The sequence below is a fragment of the Amphiura filiformis genome, chromosome 11 (genome assembly GCF_039555335.1).
Source record: "Amphiura filiformis chromosome 11, Afil_fr2py, whole genome shotgun sequence".
NCBI lineage: Eukaryota > Metazoa > Echinodermata > Ophiuroidea > Amphilepidida > Amphiuridae > Amphiura > Amphiura filiformis.
The window spans coordinates 28,653,639-28,680,268 of NC_092638.1; the positions used below are offsets into that span (position 1 = coordinate 28,653,639).

Sequence of the window (26,630 nt, forward strand, 5' to 3'; positions counted from 1 at the left end):
GATGATTTTAGCCATCAGGGGACAGCTTGATGGTGTATGATTGGCTTGGGTGGAGAGCTGGTTGATGGGATGATATTGAGTGTGACCATGATGAGGCTGCCTGTTCACTGGAAGGGACAATTTGTATTTTAGTACTCTGGTGTATTGATTGATTTATTTACTGTTGGACTTGCCTCGTGATGTGAAACTAGAGTCCTAATCAAATTTCATGCGGAGGTGCGTCAAGACACAATTTAGATAATGGGACAGAGAACGAAAAAGGCAGCAGTGTGTAAAATTGTGCAAATTGGTAGCCATTGATGAGGGATTTTTTGGTTTGAGAAGTAAACTTCTGACTGAAACAGAGAAATACACACATTGTGCCGACTCAAAATTACTACAGGTTTCAAATTTTACAGACAATCAAAAATTTTCTTTGCACTCACTATAATCAAAATTTAAACCTAAACATGCAACATATGTCAAGTGCACCTTCTTTCCAAAAGGGGACACATTTCCTAACCTTTTTGGAATCATTCGTTTTGGGTCTGTGTGTGCTGAAGGGGAATCATACAAAATTTCAAACCAAGATGGGGGGGTCATAAAAATCTGCGATTGGGAGGTAGTAAAATTTGATTCCAGTCACTGATATATTCATGACCCCTCTGCCGAAGAAAATGACAGCCCCAAAATCCTGAATCGATATTTTCACAATCATTCGGGTAGATCTCAGCTGAATGTAATTATGGCAAATAGATAGGTACATGTGCAAGAAATAGTTACACAAATTATCACAGATAAATTGTGCAATATATTTATTATCTAGATTAATTTTTACAATAATTGCATGCTATATTGTCAACCTGTTGTTTTTAAATTTGTTGTTGTTCTCACCAGGAGGGTGAAAGCACAAGTTACCAAAATTGTTCAGTTGACTGCCCAGGGCACTTAACAAATTCATTTTGGGTTGGTGCTTACTTGTTATTGTTTACATAATTGCATATTATAAAAATGGCACAAAGTATGGATTTTATGTGCAGATGGTTTCATATTTGATGGATCGAGGATCCTGCACATAACAATAGCAGATCATGTGTAGTAAAGTCGCTGGTTAGGCACTTACAGAGGCACAGGCGGTTTTATGGAAAACATGGTAATTTCAATTTTTAACCAATTTTTGGTGTATGCATCTGGACATTTCTTTGGCATTTTATAAATGACGCACTGATAAATCTGAGATATTTTTCCAATTGTTAAACCTATGTCAATGACGAACCTTTGAGGTGATGATTGTGAAATTCAAGTGGTTTGTCAATATCAGAGGTTGAAATGACAATATTGGCATTTAGATACTCAATATTGTATCATGGTGTAGGATTCCATGTGATTTACAATGGACCATGGATGTCCTACATGTACAAAATGTACATGTTTAGCATATTGCATACATTGAGAAGATTGCTTTTATGTGCATGTTGGAGTGGGAGGGTTAAAGGAGTGTATTGTGTGATGGTCGAGATGTGTTCGCCAAAGCATTCAAAGCGAGGACAAGATATTATTATTTGCATTCAAAGTGAGGACATTTTGACAAAGTGAGGTCAAAATCCCAGTCCTTGCTTTGTGACTATGTTCATTGAATAACACTCTTCCTATAGGGGGTATAGGCTATTTCCTCACTTTGTATGTGTGTCTACCGACAAAGGGAGAAGACCTCACTTTCAATTTGTTGTACCTAAAAATGTCCTCGCTTTGAATGCCCGCGCACGTAGGGGTGGGTTGAGCTGTGTACATGTATGAGTGGGGGGGGGGGGGGGTGGGGGTTATAGCCTACATGCTTATGTGCTTAGTGTAGAATAATGTTTAATTCAACATGTTCACCTGCTTTACTCTTCCCTGCCCCCAAATGCAATGTTGAGCAACGCCTGGGGGCGTGCATGTAACATTTGGGGGGGGGGGGCAGCAGTGTGCTTCAAATACACAGAAGAGTTGTGTAAATTTTGACCACTGAATTGCCTGAGGTGATATGATGCTAAAAATACCCAAGTTGTGTCAACTAGTAGCAGCTTTCTAGTATCTGTAGTACAAATTGCATTGGTATGAACACAGCTGCCAACAGCATGATGATTGCCCGCACTGTGTGATGAACACCCAAGTGTGCGTACAAAACTGCGTAGTGCCTATAATGCGGAAGTGAATCCAACTCACTCGTGATTGGTTAGTATTTTCACAAAATAGGCAAGTTGTGAGTTCACATTATTTAAAAATACGATCATGGTCAGATCCCATACAGCTGTGTTTCTCAAATGAAATTTTTACTTAAGGCCAAAAAAAAAAGGTTTGTCTCAAAGCTCACGAGAAATTTAAAAACAAATGTGAGATGCAATTTATTTTTTTTTATTTATTTTTTTTTATTCCCGACTTTTTTCATGGTATTTTGAGAAAATAGTCTGATTTTCGCCGATTTTTTTCTGTAAAAAACTAAAAAAAAAAAAAAATTTGAAATTAAAAAATTTCCGCATTTTTTTGGTGTCAAATTGTGCGATTTTACAAACTCGCGTGCAACCTTTGAGACACCTTTTTTTTTTTGGCGTAATAAAGATCATCAGAATTGACATTATCTGGTTATTTTGATCTTCAGTTACAGAAAAGAAATTTGGTGTCAAACTAAAATGAAAACTAGAGGCAAATGGTGGTCATAGACCACAAACCTAGCTGGGGCATGTTGGTGTTGTGGAGGTATCTGACCCCTGCAAAATGTTCCAAAAATGTTCCCCTGTCATGAGGTTTGTTGTCACGAGTTTTGAGTCCTGTACTCCTCACAGATGTCCAGAAAATGCAATTCTAAGATTTGACCCAGATGACCTTTGACCAGACCCCTGCAAGATGTTCCATAATTCACCCCTGGTCATGAGTTGTCACGGAGTTTGAGCCCTGTACCTCTTACAGATGTCCAGATAACGCAATTCTAAGATTTGGCCCCAGAACTTAGTGATGTCTTTTGAGCTGACCCGTGTAAAATGTTCCAATATGTTCCCCAGGTCAATTGCAAATCCACAGTAGGGTTGCAAATATACCATATGTCACTCGGAGTGCGACAATTTGTACAGATAAATTTATCACAGGCATTTTTTATTAATTTGACCATTCGTCTGCATATTACCAAATATAACCCATTTTGGGCTACCGTTTTTTTTCGCGAAGGTCATTTATGTCGACAAATTGTTCACAAATCCACAGTAGGGTTGCAAATATACCATATGTCACTTTCGTGAGTGCGACAATTTGTACAGATAAATTTATCACAGGTATTTTTCTATTAATTTGGCCATTCGTCTGCATATTACCAAAAATAACACATTTTGGGCCACCGTTTCTCCGCGAACATCATTATGTCGACAAATTGTTCATAAATCCACCACAGGGTTGCAAATATACCATACGTCACTCAGAGTGCGACAATGTGTACAGATAAATTTATCACAGGTATTTTCTATTAATTTGACCATTCGTCTGCATATTACCAAATATAACCCATTTTGGGCTACCGTTTTTCCGCGAAGGTCATTTATGTCGACAAATTGTTTGCCAATCCACAGTAGGGTTGCAAATATACCATATGTCACTCGTGAGTGTGACAATTTGTACAGATAAATTTATCACAGCTATTTTTCTATTAATTTGGCCATTCGTCTGCATATTACCAAAAATAACGCATTTTGGGCCACCTTTTCTCCATGAACATCATTATGTCGACAAATTGTTCGCAAATCCACCACAGGGTTGCAAATATACTATACGTCACTCGGAGTGCGACAATGTGTACAGATAAATTTATCACAGGTATTTTTCTATTAATTTGACCATTCGTCTGCATATTATGAAATATAACCCATTTTGGGCTACCGTTTCTCCGGGAAGGTCATTTATGTCGACAAATTGTTCGCAAATCTACCGGTTACTTTTAAGGATATTAATACATGGCATAAAATGTGACAATTTATCAAAATAATTTTATAATGAACGCTTTTATGGATATTTGCCAATACAATATACCGTACATCTGACATGTACATGGTATATTAGGTATGCTAGGTGAATTCAAATTTGCCATCAAACTGCATCATTTTATATATCAAATTAAAGCTCTTGACTTGAGTAAACAAAGCCAAAACTGAAAACCTTTTTTTCATAGCACTTTCCGTAGCAAAGTTACATCTTGTCAAAGATTGACTTTCATCAAAAAGATTCAGCTAGCAAAATTCCCCAAAACGGCATTTCGGGGTGTTTCTAGATCTTAGTCTCATTATGATAGCAGCTTTTTTTAATGGAACTGCTATCAAAATCCTCTAAAATTCCTTGTGCGATTGTCTTATCACCATAAAAATCATATATTTGGGTCAAGTGAAGTATAGAAAACATATTTATGTAGGTTTCCTTCTTGCCAGTTGTTTTAAATTTCTATGTAAATATGCACATAGATGAACTCCTGGATGGGGCAGCTTAGGCCACATTGATATGTAAATAGCGTATTGTTATTTAAATTTGTGCCCAGACGTATTGAGGGCGACAGTCATGTTACCCAGACGGAGAATGGCTGCATATGCCAGGCATGTCAATTTGCTGAGTGAAGGCTGATAATCACCTTTCTGTATAGGTAATAAGCTAGTATATTTCGTGTACCAGTTGGTTATAACAAAAAATTAGTATCATATTAAATATATTAAATGTATAAACTTTGAAATTTACATGAATTTGAAAAGCAGAGCTTGAAATCTAGCTAAGTCAGGTGATGTGAAATTCTGCTGCGTGACCCCCTCTGCGTGGTAGAATTATATTCATAAAACATTGAATTTAACAGATATCATGGGCAGCCAACCACGATTTATCAGCATTTAAAATATATGTTAATTAACAAAGATAAATAATAAAGAGTACAAATGGCAATTAACTAGTAAACAAGCCTGAAATCTTAAAATGTTGCCACGTGATTTCCGAACACATGATATTTCAACATGTGACCACTATTCAGATTTACCGTAAATATTTGGAGTATGCTTGCACATCATGCACATACACTGTGCATTTCTTTACCTCCTTATAAAATCAATAATTCATGCTGGGAGCCAAGTAACATTGTCTACTCAGTGCAGATTGGTATTTTATTTTACTTGAGAGCATAATAGAAATACATAAGGCGAATAAAGGCGCCATGATGGAAGGTCAGGTCGGGTATCAAAGGTTATTATAACTTAAATACTACTTGTATTTCCCACATTGCCTCTGTCGCATATTTCCTTCATATTATTGCCAGCAAGTCCTAATTTTGACTTTGCAAATTGCAAAATGTCATTTCATATCAAATTAGTAGACTTTCTTTGAAAAAAAACATATCACTGGTGCCTGATGGGAATACCCGTCCGCCATTTCATTAAACTGGATCGTTTTCGCCTGGTTTGTGCCCAGATATATTGGGGGCGCTATACTCTCATTGAACAGGCAAAGTTCGCAAAACTAACAACGTTGTTATTTGCGAAACTCAATTAACATGATCCAAGGGGTCGAACATGAATTATTCATAACGAGCTAGTAAACCAGCTGAATTTTTCATAGATTTTGCGTTGCTAATAGAACAACCGTGAATTTAGTGTCACCCCCTTGATTTGCATTTTGTCGGCGAATTTGGCTGCCTACCAAATGTGTTAACTAAGGTTTGCCTGGGATGAGTACATCATCAGGTTGTAGTAAGCTACAAATTTCAAATGTTTGAGGACTTGTTCTCATTGCTTACCTGTGTTTTCACATCATATTTTGTGGTCAAAATGATTACAAATGTGTAATTTGCAATCATTTCCGATTGCTAAGTAAGATGGCCTTGAACAGGGATCTCTGATTTGAATGCACACTAACCAGGGCCGTGACACTCGTATTCAATCCCTGTATATCAGTAAGCTTAAAGACGAAATACCTAGGGAAACTGGGGAAAAGTGGAAAAAATTTTGTCCAGCCCAAACAGGATTACGAAGCAAGGCAAGGCAAAACTTATTAAGGTTTACAAGATACATATTTGGTGCATACGCACCGATATGAACCTAGCGCCAATCAGGCCGTCTTCACGTACTAGAGGTAAAGTTTGACATATCAGATATCGCACGACTCTGTGGTATATTTGGTTAACAAGATAGAGGGTTAAATGCACAAAGTGCTATATCTCATTAACCAATGATCCTACAGAGATGTGAGCACTGACTTTTTTGTTCTTTATGACCAGAGGAAAAGTTTGACATATCGCACAACTCTGTGGGATATTTGGTTAAAAAGATAGAGGGTTAAGTACACAAAGTACAAAAAAGTGACTATATCTTATTAACCAATGATCCTACAGAGATGTGACCACTGACTTTTTCGTTCTTTATGACCAGAGGAAAAGTTTGACATATCGCACGACTCTGTGGGATATTTGGATAAAAAGATAGAGGGTTTGGTGCATAAAGTACAAAAAAGTGACTAATATCTCATTAACCAATGATCCTACAGAGATGTGACCACTGACTTTTTTGTTCCTTATGACCAGAGGAAAAGTTTGACATATCGCACAACTCTGTGGGATATTTGGTTAAAAAGATAGTGGGTTAAGTACACAAAGTACAAAAAGTCACTATATCTCATTAACCAATGATCCTACAGAGATGTGACCACTGACTTTTTAGTTCTTTATGACCAGAGGAAAAGTTTGACATATCGCATGCGACTCTGTGGGATATTTGGTTAAAAAGATAGAGGGGTAAGTACACAAAGTACAAAAAAGTGACTATATCTCATTAACCAATGATCCTACAGCGATGTGACCACTGACTTTTTCGTTCTTTATGACCAGAGGAAAAGTTTGACATATCGCACAACTCTGTGGGATATTTGGTTAAAAGATAGAGGGTTTGGTGCATAAAGTACAAAAAAGTGACTATATCTCATTAACCAATGATCCTACAGAGATGTGACCACTGACTTTTTGTTCCTTATGACCAGAGGAAAAGTTTGACATATCGCACAACTCTGTGGGATATTTGGTTAAAAAGATAGAGGGTTTGGTGCATAAAGTACAAAAACATGTGCAATTTCACTTAGTTGCCAGCGGAAGAAAGCGGGAAGATTACAGTGGTTTGTTGCCAGCGGAAGAACCCGAACGATTACAATACCTAGCTGGGGGGTGTAAACCCCCCAGCTAGGTAAATAAACATGACATTTTACAATGGTGATTTTAATGGGTGACAGTCTAGTAAGTGGTCCATTGTTGTGAGTGGCTGTAGCTCACTATTGTCATGTTCTGAATATGGACCACAATAGCCTCATCCCAATGGCATAGTCCAATAACCTCAATCACATAATCATAGTGCAAAATTTGACCTCAAGTTGCAGAGTATGAGTTTTTGTACCCCAGTCTTCATAAATATAAATACTCACGATCCCCCTATCAATACATGTACCCTGTCCTTGTTTCACCATAACGCATGCAGTCTCAACAAACATTCCAACGACATTGTTAACTATTTGGCCTCCTTGGACCATCACTTTAACATATATGGTTTTTCTGAAACCTGGTTTAATTCTGAAGATGAGGCTGCATTGATTGACATTGATAATTACTCAAGGGAGAACTGTGTTCGTCCAAACCGTCGTGGAGGTGGTGTTTCTTTTTTTATCAACAATGATATAAATTATTGCCTTAGACCCGACCTTTCCCTTGACTGTGCAGATTGCGATTCTCTCTTCATTGAGGTGTCCCAAAATTCTACAAAAACCATCATCGGTATCCTTTACAAACCCGAGTACGTTATTCACAGTGATTTTTAGATCAACTGATCAATACCCTGAACACCATTTCCAATGAAAAAAACCCTGTTACCTGATGGGTGACTTCAACTTAGATTTGCTCGTACATGATACCGATCCCAAAGTTAGTGACTTTCTTAACATACTTTATTCCCATGATTTTATCCCATCAATTGATCGACCAACCCGCATTAAAACCAACATCCATGGACATACCAGCGCGACCTTGATTGACAACATTTTCACCAATGACATTTTATCCCAAATCAACTCCGGTATTATTGTCACCGACCTTTCAGACCATTTCCTATTTTCCTCACCCAACAAAAAACATGTAGGCCTAACGCAGTACCACGCACACCTGTAATAAAGAAAACACGGCATATGAAACCTAACAATATCAAAGGTCTAAACAACGCATTGTCCCTTGTACCGTTATTATTTCTTTTATATATTAATGATCTCCCACTTTGTTCTAAAGAACCCCATTTTATTTTGTTTGCCGATGACACGAATATCCTTTTCTCACATCAAAACCCTAAGACACTAGAAATAATAGTTAATAATGAACTTAATCATATTTCAAATTGGTTTAAACTAAATAAATTATCATTAAACATTAAAAAAACTAATTATATTATTTTCAAAAATAAACATAATAACAAACCTGATATTGAAATTGATATTAAAATTAATAATACACCCATCCAAAAAGTTCAGACCACCAAATTCCTTGGAATACTCATTGATCATAATTTGTCATGGACCTCTCACACTAAACATGTTTCTAAAATTATTTCTAAATACAATGGAGTTATTAGAAAGGTCAGACCCTTCTTGCCTCAAGAGTCTCTTCTAACTCTGTACAATTCCCTTGTATTGCCATATTTGTCATATGGTGCAATGATTTGGGCTGATCCCAATAATTCCAATATTGAACCACTCTTTCGATTGCAGAAAAGGTAATTCGCACATGTACTAATCATATTTGGCTAGCCCACACAGACCCACTCTTCGCATCCTTAAAACCCTTAAAATTCATGATATTTATAAAATCCAACTTTCTTCATTTATGTTTCAATTTCACCATGACCTTTTACCTACTGACCTCATTGAAAACAATTTTTTAAAGTTCAAACACTGTCCCACCATTATGACACTAGACACGCCACGACCCATTTATTGAACCGTCCAATACTGTTCTGGCAAGCAATACATCCTGTTCACAAGGTCCGTTGGTTTGGAACAGTCTTACTTCAAACATAAAAATTCCGTTCTTTAGCCTCATTTAAATATTGTTTTAAAAAAACCCTCATCGGTTGTTATAGCCATGCTACTACCCCGTAATGTGTGCTCATAATCATTCAGCTGTCCCTATTCTGACCCTATTACAGTTACGCTCAATTATCCTTATTCTTTCTTCTTTCTTCTTCTTCCCTTCTTTGCTTTCTATAATCTAGTCGGATAACTTGTATTGTATTGTTTTGTTTTGTCCCCTATACCGTCACCAGTTTATACACATGATAAATTATATTTGATTAATTATTGAGGTCCCTGCAGCTCCACGCTATGCGTTTAGCAGGGTCCTCGTCAGTCAATATTATTTTAGCCACATTAATTATTATATTAACTAAGATAAATTATCTGATTTGTAAATTGCCTATATCCACATATATAAACATATTATTATATATTGTATATTAACGTCATGAACAGTAATATTATATATTACATAGATTATGTATTCAAGTTATATTAACCATCACAAATTATTATCAATATATCTTTTTGTTAATATTATTGCAATTTACTCTTATTATTAATTGCTATTATATTTATTAAACTATATCTATTGTACTCAATGTTATTATTATATATGCTATGCTATGTATGATATTGATTGATAAAATAAATTTGAACTTTGAACTTTGAAAGGTCATTCAATGAATGTACAAATGTACTGGGGGTTAAGAACTGTACCCCTGATAGATGAGCATGTTGTGGATCCTAGTGTATGCGCCAACAACATTAATCAGGTGTTGGAAATTTGATTTACCTCTTGAGGTTACAATGTTGTTTCCATGGTTACCTCAACATGTCACAAAAGACTGATCAAATTACATTTTACATTTTTTGTCAGATGTTTGCAATGACTTAAAAAATATATTGTTGTATACATGCACTACTTTCATAAGTAGGTCTAGTGATTTGACTTACATAGACGGGAAAAGTGAACATTTACTTGTGTTTAACAATTTTTAGTGAGATAGAAATAAAGGCCGAGAATGAAATTACCCTAGACGTATAAAGTGAAAAACCATTGATAAGTGGTTTCCAAATTCCAAAAACTCACTCAGCCCTCTTTGATCCATAATAAGAAAATTACCTTATGGACTGAGTGAGTTTTTACTATAATCATGATTGCTAATTGCTAATGTTTGTTTTGATTTGAACCTGAAGTGGACTGAGTGAGGTTTGGAAACCACTATTCAGTTCATAGTGTTGGTCTGGAAAATTGGTTTGTATTGATGATGCACCTCAGTTTGACACTAGCTTTTGACATTTCTTGTTTCTCTACAGATGAGGAGAATGATATTCCAACAGAGGTAGACCGCAATGAATTCCAGAGTACCCTGCGCATTCTAACCAGCAAACTAGATGACCTGAACACGTGCAATGATCTCATCGCCAAACATGGTGCAGCACTACAGAGGGCGCTCGGTGAACTGGAGGCGATTAAGGACCCGTCAGAGGCGTCGGCTAAACTCAAAGGAATCAATGAAAGGACCACATTGTTTAGAATAACATCTAATGCCATGATAAATGTAAGTGATTTTGTTAGTTAAAATTATACCAGATATTTTTCCACAAATCATTTCTTCATAAAATCAGGATTAATCTTCAATAAAAATTGCTTTAAAAAAGGAATGGGACATCCAAGGGGAGCTTTCTTCATAAAATCGGGATCAATCTTCAAAAAGGTAAGTTCTAAAATTACATACATGATCCTTAACCCCAACAGAACCTATGTTTTTCAGCTATTGAGGGGAAAGAATAAACACAAATGGAATGAAGATGAACAAAAACATCACTTGGTACCCCCGGAAATCAAACCTCTGACCCCTTGCATGCATGCAAAGCAGAAGAGCAATGACTGGTAGCCACGGGGGTTTTGCTCGCCCGACCCAAATTTTGCCTTCCCATAATGTAGGCTACATATCAGGGATGTAAGTTTTAAACATTTGACTGATTTCAGGCATTTCCTCCTTCTCACTTTTTCAGCCCGTTTTCAGGCTTAATCTCCCAAGTTCTCATGTGCTTTTTTTTTCATGTATTTTCCTGCTGGCCACATGCAAATTATATACATTTTCAAAAGGAATAATGGGAAATTTTGTTTTCTGGGTGGGAAATTTGGCTTCCACTTTTTCCAGACTTGTGTTTAAGCCAGCATATAATATACATAATGTATGATGGTTTAATCCATCATCATGCCGGACAGAGGTTGTTTTCATCATTTGTATGCAGCAGCATTAGTGCCATCAATAAGATGAAGGATTTACTATCTGTCAAGAGTAGGTTGCTCTGTTTACATTTGTCATTTTTTTTACCCTGGAAATGTCATCGGCAAGTAGGTTATTTGAAATAGTGTGGTCAATTGACCCAGAAGATGGACTTTGGCTGTGTGTATAATATGTGACCATCCACCACAAAGTGGTAGTAAAGTCGGCTCCAGATCATTGTCTGTTTATTGCAGATTTGGAAAGAATGCACTTTCAGCTTTAAAATGACACCTCAACCAGCTTCATCGGACATCTGGAAGTGAAGTTATGGTTCATCAAAGGTCAACTTTCTTATATATTTTACATAGAAATCCATATACTGTTTTTGATTGTATCTCAAAATGGAAAATGCCGACTTTACGACCAGTTTGTGGTGGATGGGCACATATGAGAGCATGATGCGCACTGATATGTTGTAAGGTAGCCTGCCTGGAGAAAGTAAATTTGCTCTGAATGTGCTCTGAATGCAATCTATTATGGTGCAGATACAAAGGCTCTCTGTGTATGTGTGTGGAACCAAAATCACTAGGATCCACAACATGCTCATCTATCAGGGTGCAGTTCTAAAACCCCAATACATTTGTACATTCATTGAATGACCTTTGACAATTTGGGTACAAAAACTTGTACTCTGCAACTTGAGGTCAAATTTTGCACAGTGATTGTTTAATTGAGGTTATTGAACTATGCCATTGGGATGCGGCCATTGTGGTCCATAGTGAATTAGATTATCCGAGGCTTATCCTTGTGTTAACACATCCTGAATCCGAATCCAAGCATAAATTAAAGATAAAGCTAATCATATCCCTGAATCCATGCTGGATGGAGCCTCATATTGTAAGGTTTTGCTGGAGTGTGACCCCAGGAGTGTGATTTGTCAGTTTTGTGATCTAGACATGTGAGTATGCAGTCAAATCTTGGTTCATTATTCGTCAGCGAAGTGTGACATGTAATCCAAGTATCACTATGATCTGGTTTTTGAGTTGTGAACCACAATCAAAATGAATCCCACACAAACTGCATGTTTCTTCTGGGGAAAGGTTGGCGGGTGATGCGGTTTAAAGTTTTTGTCAGAGAAGAACTGTACTTGTTTACATTTTGAGAGTGTGCAGAGCGTAAACACTGAAGTGTGGTTCTGATTGGCTGAATCAATCGTCTGACAATCATAGTAACAGACCGATAATCTGATTGGCCAATTGTGCATCAAATCGCTGGTCGGCGCCCTTGAAGTGAACACAAAGCTCCGCGTATGTCGCTTATTGAACAGGACGCTCGCGTCAATCTGTGCAAGGGACTGCCGTTCTTCTCTGAAACCCAATGTAGTTTAGAGTACATGTTACCGGTTAATGTGCTCAGTGGAAACAGATCAGTTTGGAATGATGCGTTGTGGACACTCGGCAACTGTGTTCCACCTCATGAGGTAGATCATGCGGTGTGACACCTGGTATTTCTGTCAGTCACAACAGTTAAAGTTTGCCGGGTGTTGCTCTTCTTTTGTGAACTTAAATTCATGTCCCGTCATAACCTTAAAAGCAGCTTGGGGTCAGGAAAACATTTCCACTTATTTTCCAGTACTTCCGGTACACACCACAACCCTTATCATAAACATATCAGCTGAGAAACGTGCTGGTTGTTGGTGAATCAGATTGTAGGTTACCAGGTATTGGGTATAAATACAGAGTGCTCTGTGTAAACACACAGAAAGTCTACCGCATGTACCATCATCCCCAAAAAGTGTGTGATCCCGTTACAAAGAAATTAGGTAACCATCTTGCTGGCGAGTTACTGAACATCCAATTTACATTAAATGTACAAACTGAAATAATAAAATTTTATTCCATTCGTAAAATATTTAAAACACTTTCAGAAACAATAATTGCATGCTTTAATTTAAGGGGGTACTACACCCATCACATTTTTTATGGTTTTTGCATTTTGTGAAGAAATGAGAAAAAAATTGGACAAAGTGGTATGCAAAATGAAGGGCAAATCTTCTCGTTATATTGGTGGCATCGGTATGAATGTAGCTTACATGCTTTTGAAGATAGAAGCCAAAAGGAGGTACATCACTCATGCTTTAAATTCACTTCATTTTGGAAAGCTTGCGATCAACGGATTTCGTTAAAATTTTGGATACGTGTTGCCAACGCATTAGAGAAATAATGTTGATATGTAAAATGGGAATAAGTGGTTCCTGATGGCTTCATGAACTTGGTGATTTTCAGTGCTCCACGTCTATCAAAAACGAACTGGTTAAAATGCTTCTATTTTCAATGTTGAGCTATATTTTGTATTTGTAACTAGCGACATTATTTCACTGAAACTTAATTAAGCCATATAGGTAACAGGTTACCACAACCATACTACAGCAATGTTGAAAAAAATTGCATTTCTCGTCACCTATACCCACCATATTCAATAAGACTCGTAAGCTTAAGATTTGCCGATTTTGGTAACTATTTTGTCGTTATTTTCTAATCCATTTCAACTAGGAACTCCAAAATTGTAACAGTGATATAATATTTTAAGTGGATTAATATTTTTGAGTCTTACCTATCATTGTCGCTATCCAAGGCAAAAAAAAAGCAAATATATTCCATAGAATTCTGCACTCGCCACGGTATCCGAATTTTGACACGCAAATTTTGACTACAATCTATTGCGTCATAACCAGTTGCCGTGTTTTATGCATGTATATATTTAGGTATTTTCAGCTCAAATTCTGGCGTAGGGAGCCATGGAGTAGGAGAAAAAATGGACAAGCCAAGACGGGCCGGGGGAAAGGAATTTGGGGAAATTGAGCAGATCGACGGGGGGAAAGCGATATTTGGTGCACATATATTAAATGGGACACGACTGATTTTTGAATAACACGCACTTTTGGAAGTCACGTCACGGGTAGGCTACAGTATTACGCAGTCAAAATCATGAAAATTTTCCTACACGTTATCCGGCACGCTACGTAGGCCCTACGCTCGCATTTAGACATTCCCATCTATACAATTTTAAAGGCCTTTCCAGTAATCCCAGCAAAGTGTGAAAAATTAAAATTGTTTATAATGTCTAAAAGTGAAGGATACCCCGGTAGGCCTAAGTCATTTAAATTGTCATTTGGTATTTTTGAAATGTATAAATTTGGCATAGGATCCTATCAGCAGTAGGCCAATTGATGTAGGTGGCCTATCATAGGCTTAGCTAGTAATCAGATTCGTGTAAAATGTCTGATGATTTTTTTTCTCGGGATGAGATTTTGTCTTTAGTACTCGGCGTTTGGCTAAACCACTAATACTATAACAACAAACAGGGACAACAAAGGCGATTATGGCCGGGGAAGGGAAGGGGAATGCAAGAGGTAAGAAATTTCAGTTGGTAGGCCTACACCATTTGGAAATCCCCTAGTGAGCCCCTTATCATGCTTATTGAATATTTTAGTAGTGTTATGACCCCGGGCTACTTTTATTTTTCCGTGTTACCTTTAAAATGTCGCCTATCATTAAATTGCGGAATTGTAGGCCTATCGTGCTTTACACCGCTGATTCAGTTTATATTATCGCAACTCGCCATCTGGGGCGGTGAATTGCTTTCCCCATGCCAACAAATCTTTGCCCTCCCCACTTTAACATGCCAACCCCTCTATCGACATACCAAAACATTATCCCCCTACACCTAGGCCTACATGGCAGCCGGTATTCAGTTTTAGGCAGGCGAGAAGGGGCAAGCCATGCAAGTTTTGGCACGTGGGCCTATATTATTGCAAAAGCCAAGTATTAATATACCCCGGGTATAGGCCCTAATAGGTCTACTATTATTTAATATGTTCACTTTTTTCTACTCACTTTATTAGGGCCTACCATTTAAAATGTCTAAAATTGGAATTGTTAAAATGTCTTAAATTGCGGAATTGAGCAAATTTCTCATATACGTCCAGTGCCGTGAGGCCCCTACATAAGGGGACAATGGGGAAGCTACCCACCCCGTGGGAAGTCCGCCCCTAGACTAAATCCTCCAGTCTCGAATATACGCACGGCCGTTGCACTGTGCTGTATACGAGCCGCCGCCATGTTTGTCCGCCATTTTGCGAGTGAGAGGCCAGGGACTCAGGCTAAGTCCGCCCCCCCCCCTTGGATGCGGTTGCCCTGAAGAATTTTACTAGAGTCTTTTTGTACTTTTGAGCCTATTTTGTTTTGTCACAAATTCCCCTTGAATGAGGGTTCCCCTTTCACTCCTTTGCCCCCCTTAAAAATTCCTAGCTACGCCCATGATCCCCCATGACGCCACTTCACGGGAGGGAAGAGGCACAACATACATTTCTTGATTTTATCAGGGATTTTACCAAGAGAAGGTGCTAGGCATACATGCTCATGTTTGAATCTGGCAACACGAGAACTTTGAACTTCTGCGGTAGTCTTGTAGCCGTCCGGCCCTGTTCAGTTTTATACACGCATTTGAATATGAATTGTTTTGCTCACTTACTTAATGTTTATGGAGCACATTTTCTTCATTAGTTTGTCAAGTTGATGTCAAATGTTCTATTCTATATTATTTGGCAATAGTGTTTTTTTTTGCCTATAGTATGTCCAAACATGGTCTAATGTTGTAATTTGTTGTTTTTGATCGCAAAGGTCGGATATTTTTATTCGATTTAACTGTGCACCCCCGAGGGCTTCGCAAGGGTGCAGAATTCGGCGAAAGTTGGACGGTAATTTTGCCTTTTTTGACACTAAAACGCATTCGATCCTTAATTTTATTTCAACAACATTTTTGATTAGGTAGCATAATGAGGCGGCTACCAACTTTTTTCCCAAATCTTAAAGAATTATTCTCAAATTTCTGACCTGTGTATTTCCTATTGGTAATACAAATTGACGTGTCAGCCCTAAATATACATAGGCATGTCGTATTTTGTAATGGTAGCAAGTCTAATACTGTTTGTGAATATCGATGAATGTTAGAAACGGCAGAAACCGGTTGTGAAGAAGACTACGTGGATCGTATAAGCGTCCTTACCAACCAGTCAACTTTAAGACAAATAGGTGAAAAATGACACTTTAACAACGTTCTTTCATATTTTTTTTATTTCACATGATCCGTGCATATATCGCCTAGTTATAAATGAAAAAATATTTTTTTAGACCAATCAAACCAATATATGGGTGTAGTACGCCCTTAAGGTTATTAATTATTTTAAACTGTTGTGATTTGGTAGTTCACAGCATCTTACGAATGGTAGTGAGCTTTGGCAAAACTGCATTGCTCAATTCATAGCGAGTGTGTAGAAGAATTAAATATCACAGATATACTTTTATAGGTGCTGCGGTTCTTGAGTTACGTTGTAAAGAGGGCTGAAACAACAACACTTTTGTAAAACGTACATAACTCATTAACAACAATAAATTAAGCAAGTTTGCAAAGTATATGATTTGTAGAATGAACTTTTGCAAAACATCAAGGTGTTATTTTTCAATAATGTATTGATCTAGATAATGAAAATTGATTTTTAGGTTGCTTCGACCAACAATACCTCTTCTAGCCTTAACAGTGACAGCATGGGCATACTACTAGGGATTATTAATTGATTAATTTGTCTGTTGACTGCATAATTGTAACTTAATTATTAACACGAGCAGACATGTAACAGTATGAGATACAATGTGATCATCTTGGCTATGTATGCCATACACGGGCGACATGCATTCATATGCAACATCTATTGCTCCATTCCCCTCACTATGGTTCACAATAGCCTCACCCCAGTGGCATAGTTCCTTAACCTCAATTAAACAATCAGGGTGCAAAATTTGACCTCATGTTGCAGAGTATGAGTTTTTGTACTCAAATTTTCAAAGGTCATTCGATGAATGTGCAAATGTATTGAGGTTATAGAACTGAGCCCTGATAGATGAGCATGTTGTGGATCCTAGTGCCTGCACAGTGAATAAAACCGGTAGAAAGTGAGATTTATGCTCTGATGGTTTGAAACTTCCAGAAGCTGCACATTTCTATTAAAAGGTATTACTATAAAGATGCTCTTGAAAGCATATATAAATATTTGACTTTTTTGGTGAAAAGCTTCAAAGGTTAAGAATAAGACATGTGTATAAAATTCCCTTCAGCTTGCAGTTTCTTTTATGTGAGATTTATAAAAGGAAGGTGAGCGCTGTGCTAACAGATGCAAAGCGCCATTCAAGTTATGCATCTGTATAGACCAGAGACGGCTAATATTTGATGAAAGTAGACAAGAGACCTCCATTCCAATATTGATGAAAATGGGCTATTCCAGTTGAAATCCATACACCCCTATGGAAAGTTCTATTGAAGATATGACCTTAATCTCCCACACAGGGAGTGTTGATTTCAAATGGAGTCACCCATTATTCACACTCCCTGTGGAAGATTAACTTTCTCCACCATGACATCAACTGTAGACGACAAGTTTTTAAAAAAATTCAAAATTTCAGAATTGTAAATTTTCATGACCATATTTGGAATCGGCGTGAAAAATGCATTAAAATGTAAACAAGTCTAGTATTGGTTGGGTGGTGCTTGAGGTAGCTCTTGATATGTTGAAAAACCCCATAAACTTATGTTGAAGCCTATTGGATGGCATGCAGATCATTAAGATCATGTTTTCCATCTATGGTGTATAGATTTCAACTTTATATTGTCCTTATTTATAGGCCTACAAAAATATTTGTATTAGAGCTCCAAAGTTCAGGGTTGGTTTATTTATTTGTTTTTTATTTTTTGCCACATACAATGTCAAGAAAATGCAAGTTCAGCACTCAATACCTGGTAAACAATGATTTATAGGGTTTCTTAGGCTTGTTTATATCAGAGTTGTGCAGTGAATTAAAAACAGGCAAAACATTTTCACAACATTTTTGTGTATTTTATTCCAAATGTGAAAATTCAATTATGAAAAAAACCCCAAAAAACATGACCTATTGTTTCTGATTTTAGGGTGGGTCAAAAAGGGCAATACAAATCTTTTATGGTCAGTACATGTATGCACAAAACAAGTTAGACCAGGTCTAACTTTAGATCTGGTCTAACTACGGAGGTTAGACTTAGGGAGGGATCCCTTTACTCTTTTCTTTTCTTAGTAAAGGCCAAAAATGAAACTGCAGCTATCTATATTTTACTACATGCATTTGCCTTTAACAGGATCTATAATAATATAGAATAAGGTATGTAAATACCAAGAAGCAGTGTCCGAAATAAGGAAAATATGAAGGTTGTCCTCAGGACAACTAAATTATCAATTCTGCTTGTCCTCAAAACATTTTGGTTGTCCCCAAAATGTGTCATATTTAAGAAGTAGAATATAGTGGTTGTCCAGAGGATAAGTGCACATCTCAATATGGTTGTCCCCAGTGATTTTTGGACAAGAGGATAAGCGCTTATTTCGAACACTGCCAAGAAGTTCCTTCTCTGTAGAACTAATCTCCATAGTTATATCAGGTCTAAAGTTAGACCTGGTGTAACTTGTTTTGTCCATATGGACATGACATTATATTTTTAGGCCTTAGGTTTCTTTTGGTCTTAACATCTTATAATCACTTGCAGATAATGTTAGCTATTAAACTCATCCTTATTAGAAACATGTAATATCATACTGGATTCTCTTTAGATTGAGGGAATCACTGAAGTGACTTCGTAATGACAGTCATGTGCAGGACAAATTAAACTGAATAAATTTTGTAATTGCAGTGAGAAAGGACCATACAACCATGATATTATTTTACATGACAATGACCTGTCGGGAAATGTTTTAACAATGTGCAGCAGACAGTTTGTCATTAATATTAAAGTATGTGCCATTCTCATGTACAATGTACATGGTATGATCAAATCCAAATGATGTATTAATGATCCAAGTGATGTGTATACAGTCACTGTATGTTTTATTGACTGGTGTCCTTAGCAGGCATGAGAATTTTCATGATTTTCTGTTGCCAAAATTTGCATTTTTATTTATTTTTGGCCGTTTTGGAGTGGTTTTGCTCAATTTATATACAGCTAATTTTAGCTTAATTAAGGGGGTACTATATGTACACCCCTGGCCAATTTTGGGCCTATTTTTGCATTTTTCTCCAAAATTATAGTGCATTGGTGACAAGTAAGATATGTATATTATTGGGGCAAGGACTACAACTACTGTACTGAAAATTCAGCAACTCAAGGCAAGTATTTATTGATTTATTGATCAAATATTGGTTTTCCCTCATTTTTGACTGTAACTCCACAACTGTTGTCTGTGCTGAAATAAAATTTCCAGTGCAGTAGTTGTAGTCCTTGCCCTATAATATACATACCGTATTTGTCGAATAAACGCCTGGGCGTTACATTTTCCCAAGGGGGGGCGTTTATTAGAGGTCATTTTTAGCATGAAAATTCCCATTAAAATCATTAGGTAAGCTTAAAAGTCACGCTAAAATGACGAACTATGACCTTTTGACACTGACTTTTGGTTCACTTCCGGGTTCGAATGCAGATTTTCGCCATTTATTGCTGCTACTCGCGACCATGTGAGCAACTTGGTAAGCTTACTACACAAGATAGCATGGAAATATCGGAATTTTTGAAATCTTGGTTGAAAAAAGTGGTGGGGGCGTTTATTTGAGGGGGGGCGACTATTCAACGAAATACGGTATATTACTTGTCACCAATGCGCTATAATTTTTGAGAAAAATGCAAAAATAGGCACAAAATTGGCCAGGGGTGTAGTACCCCCTTGAAGTGCCAAAAATGGCATTAATTTGAATGTCCACCGGTTGTCAGGGGGTGTAGGACACATGCGATTGTAGGTTTTAGATAAGTTTTGGGTGTTTTTGTACAGAAATGTCCCCAGTTGACACACACACAATCTCCCCAAACTTGACACACAAATGTCCCCAATTGTTGGGTTTTAGGCTAGAATTGTATGTCCCCATTTGGTTGTTTTAGGCAAGTGTGGGTCCCCAATACGGCACAAGAGGGGATAATGATGCGTTTCTTGTACATTATGTTTTTTTAGGGTTTCATTTTGTTACTTTATATGCCACTATTGGGATTTACCTGGCTTTTCTACTGAATGTTATAGATAAATAATGAATGAATGAATAATAAATGAATGAATGAACGAATGAATGAATAAATGTGCATAGATACAGTAGGGAAGAATTGAAATTGGTGCCTGCTGCTATTGTGGTTTTTTTTTGGTTTTTTTAAATACGATAATCTGTGGCTGAATTAAATTTGATTCTCTCCATCGCATATAAACCACTAACTAAATTCTGGGCATAAAACAAACACAGCACATAGAGATGCAATTAGTCAGTGCCTGGTTCATCAGTTATTTGGTATAGCGGTAGGGAACTGTCGCTTGCTTGATACTTTCATAGCATGGTGCTATTTGAGGAGTGCATTCATGCAGAATCTTTTCTGCCTTGATTAGGTACCCTTTTATCTTTTGACCTTTTCTGGTTTATTTTTATTTTCAAAACTCTGAAAAGCTTAAAGGGAGTCTCCGGCATTCATAACATGATGCCTTATATGTAAGATAAATAATTATCAAGCACGAATCACATGGTTTTATTTAAAACAAACTCATAGTGACCATTACAATGAATAAAAACACCCGTCTCTCAACACGCGATATTCAAAATTCCCGGGCACCGAAATTGTCCGAGTGCAGTGATGTCCCAGTAATACAGTGAAGGCTGACGACAATTGAGCATAAATAACCATTACATCATTGCACTTAGACATTTTGGGCACTGGAAATTTATATTATTGAAAAATAACAATTTGATGTTTTGCAAAAGTTCATTCTACAAATCACATGTACGTTGTAAAGTTGTGTGATTTATTGTTGTTAATGAGTTATGTACATTTAACAAAAGTGTTGTTGTTTCAGCACTCTTTACAACATAACTTAAGAACCACAGGATCTACAAAAGTATTTCTATGATATTTGAATTCTTCTACACACTCGCTATGAAATGATCAATGCAATTTTTGCCAAAGCTCACTACCATTCGCAAGATGCTGTGAACTACCAAATCGCAACAGTTTAAAATAGTTGATAACCTTAAATACATTAAGTTTGTATGAGCTTGTTTTATGATTTTGAAACCAAATTTTCTTGAATGATCATATATACTAGTATTGTACAAAATATTACTGCATGCAATCATTTATCAAATGAACTATTTGCACCTGAGTTAGCCTTTTAAATTTCGATCAATTCTGTCAATTTTAGATTCCTCTAGCACGTAACCCAATCTGCATATAGATGGTTCTTGAAACAAAGTGGTGTACTTATTGGTAGTACTTGCCCAAATATTCTTGGCTTAAATATAAAACATTGATTAAGGCAGAATTGTCAAAAGTGCAACAAATGGGAAATCTATATTTAGCTCAAATGGGCTAATACATTTGAAATCCGTACCAGGAAATAAATAAGATTGGGAAGTGACACTTGAGATAAAAAGTAATACAACTAGGGAAGCCGCCATTACCTTGCCATCGCGTAGGCCTGGAACACTACCGCGATTTCTACCGGCTGCATCGCGCCCGTGCTCCGCGTTCAAGAAATAAAATTACCCGTGAAAATCACGGCTTGCTGCAACCAAGGTTAGACCTCTTCAAGCCTGCAACAGCGTATTTTTTCAAATGTTGAATAGCTGTTTTTAACACTTTTAATAATATTTTTAGCGCATCCATTAACTTAATTTATTACATACATCAAATCGACCAACAATCCCACTCTCCAGACCAAGATTTATACAAGAAAAATACTGTTTCAATCACAAAAATTAACCTTAATTTCGCGCCTACACGTAAGACTTGGCAATAGTCTATTCAGATATCGTTGTCAAGCTCGAGGTGATTGACCCTTGATGATTGACAGTCGGGAACGCGTGCTGTTACGCCGTAGTCATGGTGCTGGGAGCTGCTGGGCCAGCGTTAGGGGGGTGCTGGCGACCGTCGAGTCGACGGTCGCCAGCACCCCTTTTCCCAAGATGGCGGCGCCCATGCTGGTACCAAATTTGTGATTCCGGCAACTTCTGTATAGCATACCGAAGCGTGCAAATTTGGCCAAATTTGGAGAATCGGCGAATCACTGTCAACCCCTTGTCCGTACCCCTTCTGAGGAAAATTCTGGAATTACGACCAAATTCAACAGTTAGATTTAATATTCCAGATGCAATCATTTTTGGCCTCATAGTTTTTGTCATGTAATTTGCACATTTATGAATATTGATGACATTAGGCCTAAAAAATCGTTTGATTGGCGTAACCTGACCGACCCTAAAAATAGGCCTGACCCCAGACTATTTTCTTATTTTTTTGCACAAAAATTAACAAAATTAAAAATTAAAAAAAAAAATTTAAAAAACAAAACAAATGTTCCAAGGCATTTATCATACACAGTTTACTGCTTGATGTATGAAAAACAAAATTGCTGACCAACCTTAGTACCCTGATTTTTTTTTATGTTACACCAATCAAACAATTTTTTATTCCTTATTTGCACACTCTTGTTTTTACAAATCTTAAGGCCAGAGTAATGGAAGACACATTCGTTCAAGCCCGAATTTGAGATTTCTTGATATTTATCAACACTAAGATGTATTCTTTCACTTGAAACTGATAAAATACAACTTGCTAATATTTACTCGTATTTTTGCTTGATTTGTTTCACTCTTTTCAACTCTAAAAAGTCACATGGCTCAAGACAGCTTAGTAAATTGGCGGGAAAATAATGAGTCAGAAATGCGCTGAATGCGAAATATTGTGATTACGCTGCGATTCGGCGAAGCGTGACGTGGCGCAACTCTGCGCGTATGTCCAACGCAGTCAAGGCGCACTAGGTATGTTGTTCACGCCAGCAAATGTGGTGTAAACAAAACAAAAATTTGCAGTCAAAATGCCACTTAGATTTTTTAATTATTTTGAATTTTGGCGCACTGAAAGCAGACATTATAGATTTATTGGTGCAAAAAGATACATATTTAGACCATGCACCAGATACAGCTTTTACAAGCGTGAAAGTCTTACCGTTTTAAATTATAAGGACGTTTTGTGCATAATTTTGACATTTTTTTACTAAAACGTCGATTTCTCAGAGTTCACTTTTGACAATATTGCACGATTTTTGTGACAAGATAACTCGAAAAATATGTAAGCAAAAGGTAAACTTTTTGCACTATCATTTAGAGTACATTAAAGCCTAGGGAAGGTTTTCTCATTTTTTCAAAATATTTGTTTTAAACAAAAATATACACTATTATGTGCAATTTTAGCTTAATAGAGTGACAAAATTGCTTTTTTCACATGTTTTTTTTAATATTTCGAAAAAAGAGACAAATTAAAAAAAAAATATAAAAACCTTCCCTAAGTTAATGTCTCTTCTTTATGAAAAGCTAACTGAATTTTTTTACTCGAACAGATTTTTTCTAAGTTGTCACAAAAAATTGGGGTAAAAAGTGAATTTTTGTGATTTTTTCAAAAACTCGAGATTTTTGAGCAAATCTGACGTCACCATGGGATTCCTTGACTCATTTCCTTTCAAAAATGTATAGTTTTATATACTTTTGACATACAATTCAGAAATAATGATGTTCTAAAAGGTCCATGTTCGCTCCCATTACACTGCCCTTAAGTTCTTAACAAACCTTTGTTGTGCGGCCAAATCAGCATAATTTCAGTTATCCCTAAAAAGTGGAGAAGATGTGGAAGATGTTTGGCTAAATTGTGCAAATTTTATATCAACTGGAATTTAACATTAAACTAGCAAAAACAATATTCTGACTGGAACATAGGGTGCAACTGCAGGGATATCAGTTTTCAGACAATTGCTACTCCAAATTTCCGCACTTTTATTTATTTTCAGCCCGTTTTGAGGCATTATAGCTCAAATTTGCATGCTTTGTCAGGCTTTTTTACAAAGTCACTTCAGGCCACTGGCATCCCTGCAACTGGAATTACTATGGCAGTGAAAACCTCAGGGGAAGGATGATTTTAAATGGAATTGTCTATTTAAAGAGTTCCTGTGGATTTGCTCGTATTCTTCAAACATTTCATGATTTGTGAAGAATTGATAAATTGTAACCGAATCAGAAATCTTGTTGGAGGTTAGGATAAGTAACCATGGTAACGTGACAAATTAAATTGACACATTTCCCGAGGCTGAAGAAGACTTTTCAAGTAAAGTTTGTTTCAAGATTTTTGATGGAATATGGTGGAAAGTGTGGCAAATTGGGCTTGTACAATGTATTTGAGAGGAAAGTGCCTGCTAAATTTTTTATGATTTTGGAATTGAAGTATAATAATATGCGAAATCAAACTGAATTGTAGATGTACAGAGTGTCCCAAAGGTTGTGCTACTACTTTGAACATTTAAATAAACTTTGAAACTAACAGCGAAAAATTAAGGTATTTTGAATAGAGAAAACACAAGAAAAAATTTGACAACGCCCCTTTAACATTTAATGGTCATTGTGATCTTCAATTCATAATATGGAAGGAAATATATCATGTTTGGTGTCAAAATAATTTGATGTTCACAAAGAGTTACGAGCATTCACAATGCAAAATGGTACTAGTGGAACACCCTGTATTTGAGATGAAAGTGCATCTCTAAATTTGGTACATGATAAGCCACAAAAGATGCATTGCTTGATTTGGGTAATATTAAAAATTATTTGGCGACAGGCCGGATTACTCCCATCAAGCCATTTTTTTTAGCCTGATATGGCTAATTAACTGTTCAGTGCAATCTGCTAATACTGGCTACTGCAATACTGCCCTCTGGAGTATATTTCCAATCAAGATGAATAATTCTCCTGTGGCTCCCAGAGTTGAAGTGAGACCTCGCTTGGTGTATCTAGATCCATGTCCTGGACTGTGAGTTCAACACAGCCAGGTTCTCGTATTGATGTATATTGGTAATCCATGAAGGCAGACTCCTTCCTCTCGTTCAACATCCAGTATGCAGGCATACGACAAAAGTGGAAATTTTCACACTACATATATATTCACACCATGCATATTCAAAGCAAGTTACCTCGGAAATAACAACCACAAATATATTTCTTTTATATCTGTTAATGTAATAAAGTATACAATTGCAAATTTTAAAAAATTAGTGAAATAGTTCAGAATTGGTAAAGTGCAAAAAATTAAAATCACACAAAAATTTCCATTTTTTTTAGTACCGTACCAAAGAACCTGTCAATAACTAATGATTATTTGTGGAATGATTGTTTATGACCGTGGCTATTGCTACCTGTTTCTTGATGCAGGTACGTAAAGACCTTTTTTCACCCTCGCCATTTCTTGTATTTTGAATTCACAATAATAGCAGATGGTAGACATTATTTGCACACCTGGGAATGCTTTCTCAATTTTAAAGTGGCCAAAATCAATAATTGTTTAATTCATTGGCGCATGAATCAACATTATATACAAATTCACATTTTATATCGACCAGCCTTATGATAAGCAAAAGTATGATGTCTTGATGTTTAAATGCCATCTTATTGACTGCTAAACCCTGCTCGTACTATACCCATCCCCCCTCATGTTACAATGGGATGTCCCACTCTTTAAGCGTCGAGATGTATGCAGAGGATATTTCCCGCCACATAAAAACAAGTCTATGTGGAAGTACCTGCTCTCTCGTGTCTATAGGTAGGGAATTTTATTATTGACGATTGATCACCAGTGGAATATTATGTTGTTTTGGATCATACCCTGAGAGGGAAATATTTGCAGAGGTGAGATCTAGTCCTATTGATATTGCTGTAATTGAGTTGAGTGTGCTGCTTCATGGCCCGGATAAATTGATTTACATGTTTTGTTTTTGTGTGTTTGTTTGTTTGTTATGGTTGAATGTTTACTTTTAAATTAACTGCATTTCTTTAAATAGCAGTTAACAAATGCAATTAGAGCTTTCAAAGTGCATTATTTAAAATATGTGTACCTTCTAGGGTTGATATAGTCCTGTTTCCGTTCTGCTGAATGGCCTGCCCAAAAAGTTGAACGCTCAGCTCAGACTGACGATCTGAAAAAAAGTATACTCCTATGCTGCATGTATGATGTAAGGAGAGGTCCGATCATGCAGCATGCATTCACATAGTGCAACATGTGCGTGTTCTTTCATTTGGCATGCATGTACGAATGGAAACACTTTTGGCATTTGCAGAATAGAGCTAAAGATGCATGTTTTTTTTAGTATAACATATCTGATAGAAATTTGCAGAATAGAGCTAAAGA

General features: G+C 36.8%; 1 protein-coding gene across 2 annotated transcripts in view; it reads left to right on the top strand.

Annotated features, from left to right (window-relative positions):
- The window catches only part of LOC140164680 (oxysterol-binding protein 1-like), a 148,911-nt gene that overhangs the window by 32,236 nt on the left and 90,045 nt on the right, over positions 1 to 26,630 (top strand). For both annotated transcript variants that reach the window (XR_011860558.1, XM_072188032.1), the window contains exon 3: positions 10,387 to 10,631. Coding sequence is in view for 1 of the 2 variants with exons in the window: in XM_072188032.1 (XP_072044133.1) it covers positions 10,387 to 10,631 (245 nt within the window). In the remaining variant the exon portion in view is untranslated. The remainder of the gene's footprint in view (positions 1 to 10,386; positions 10,632 to 26,630) is intronic.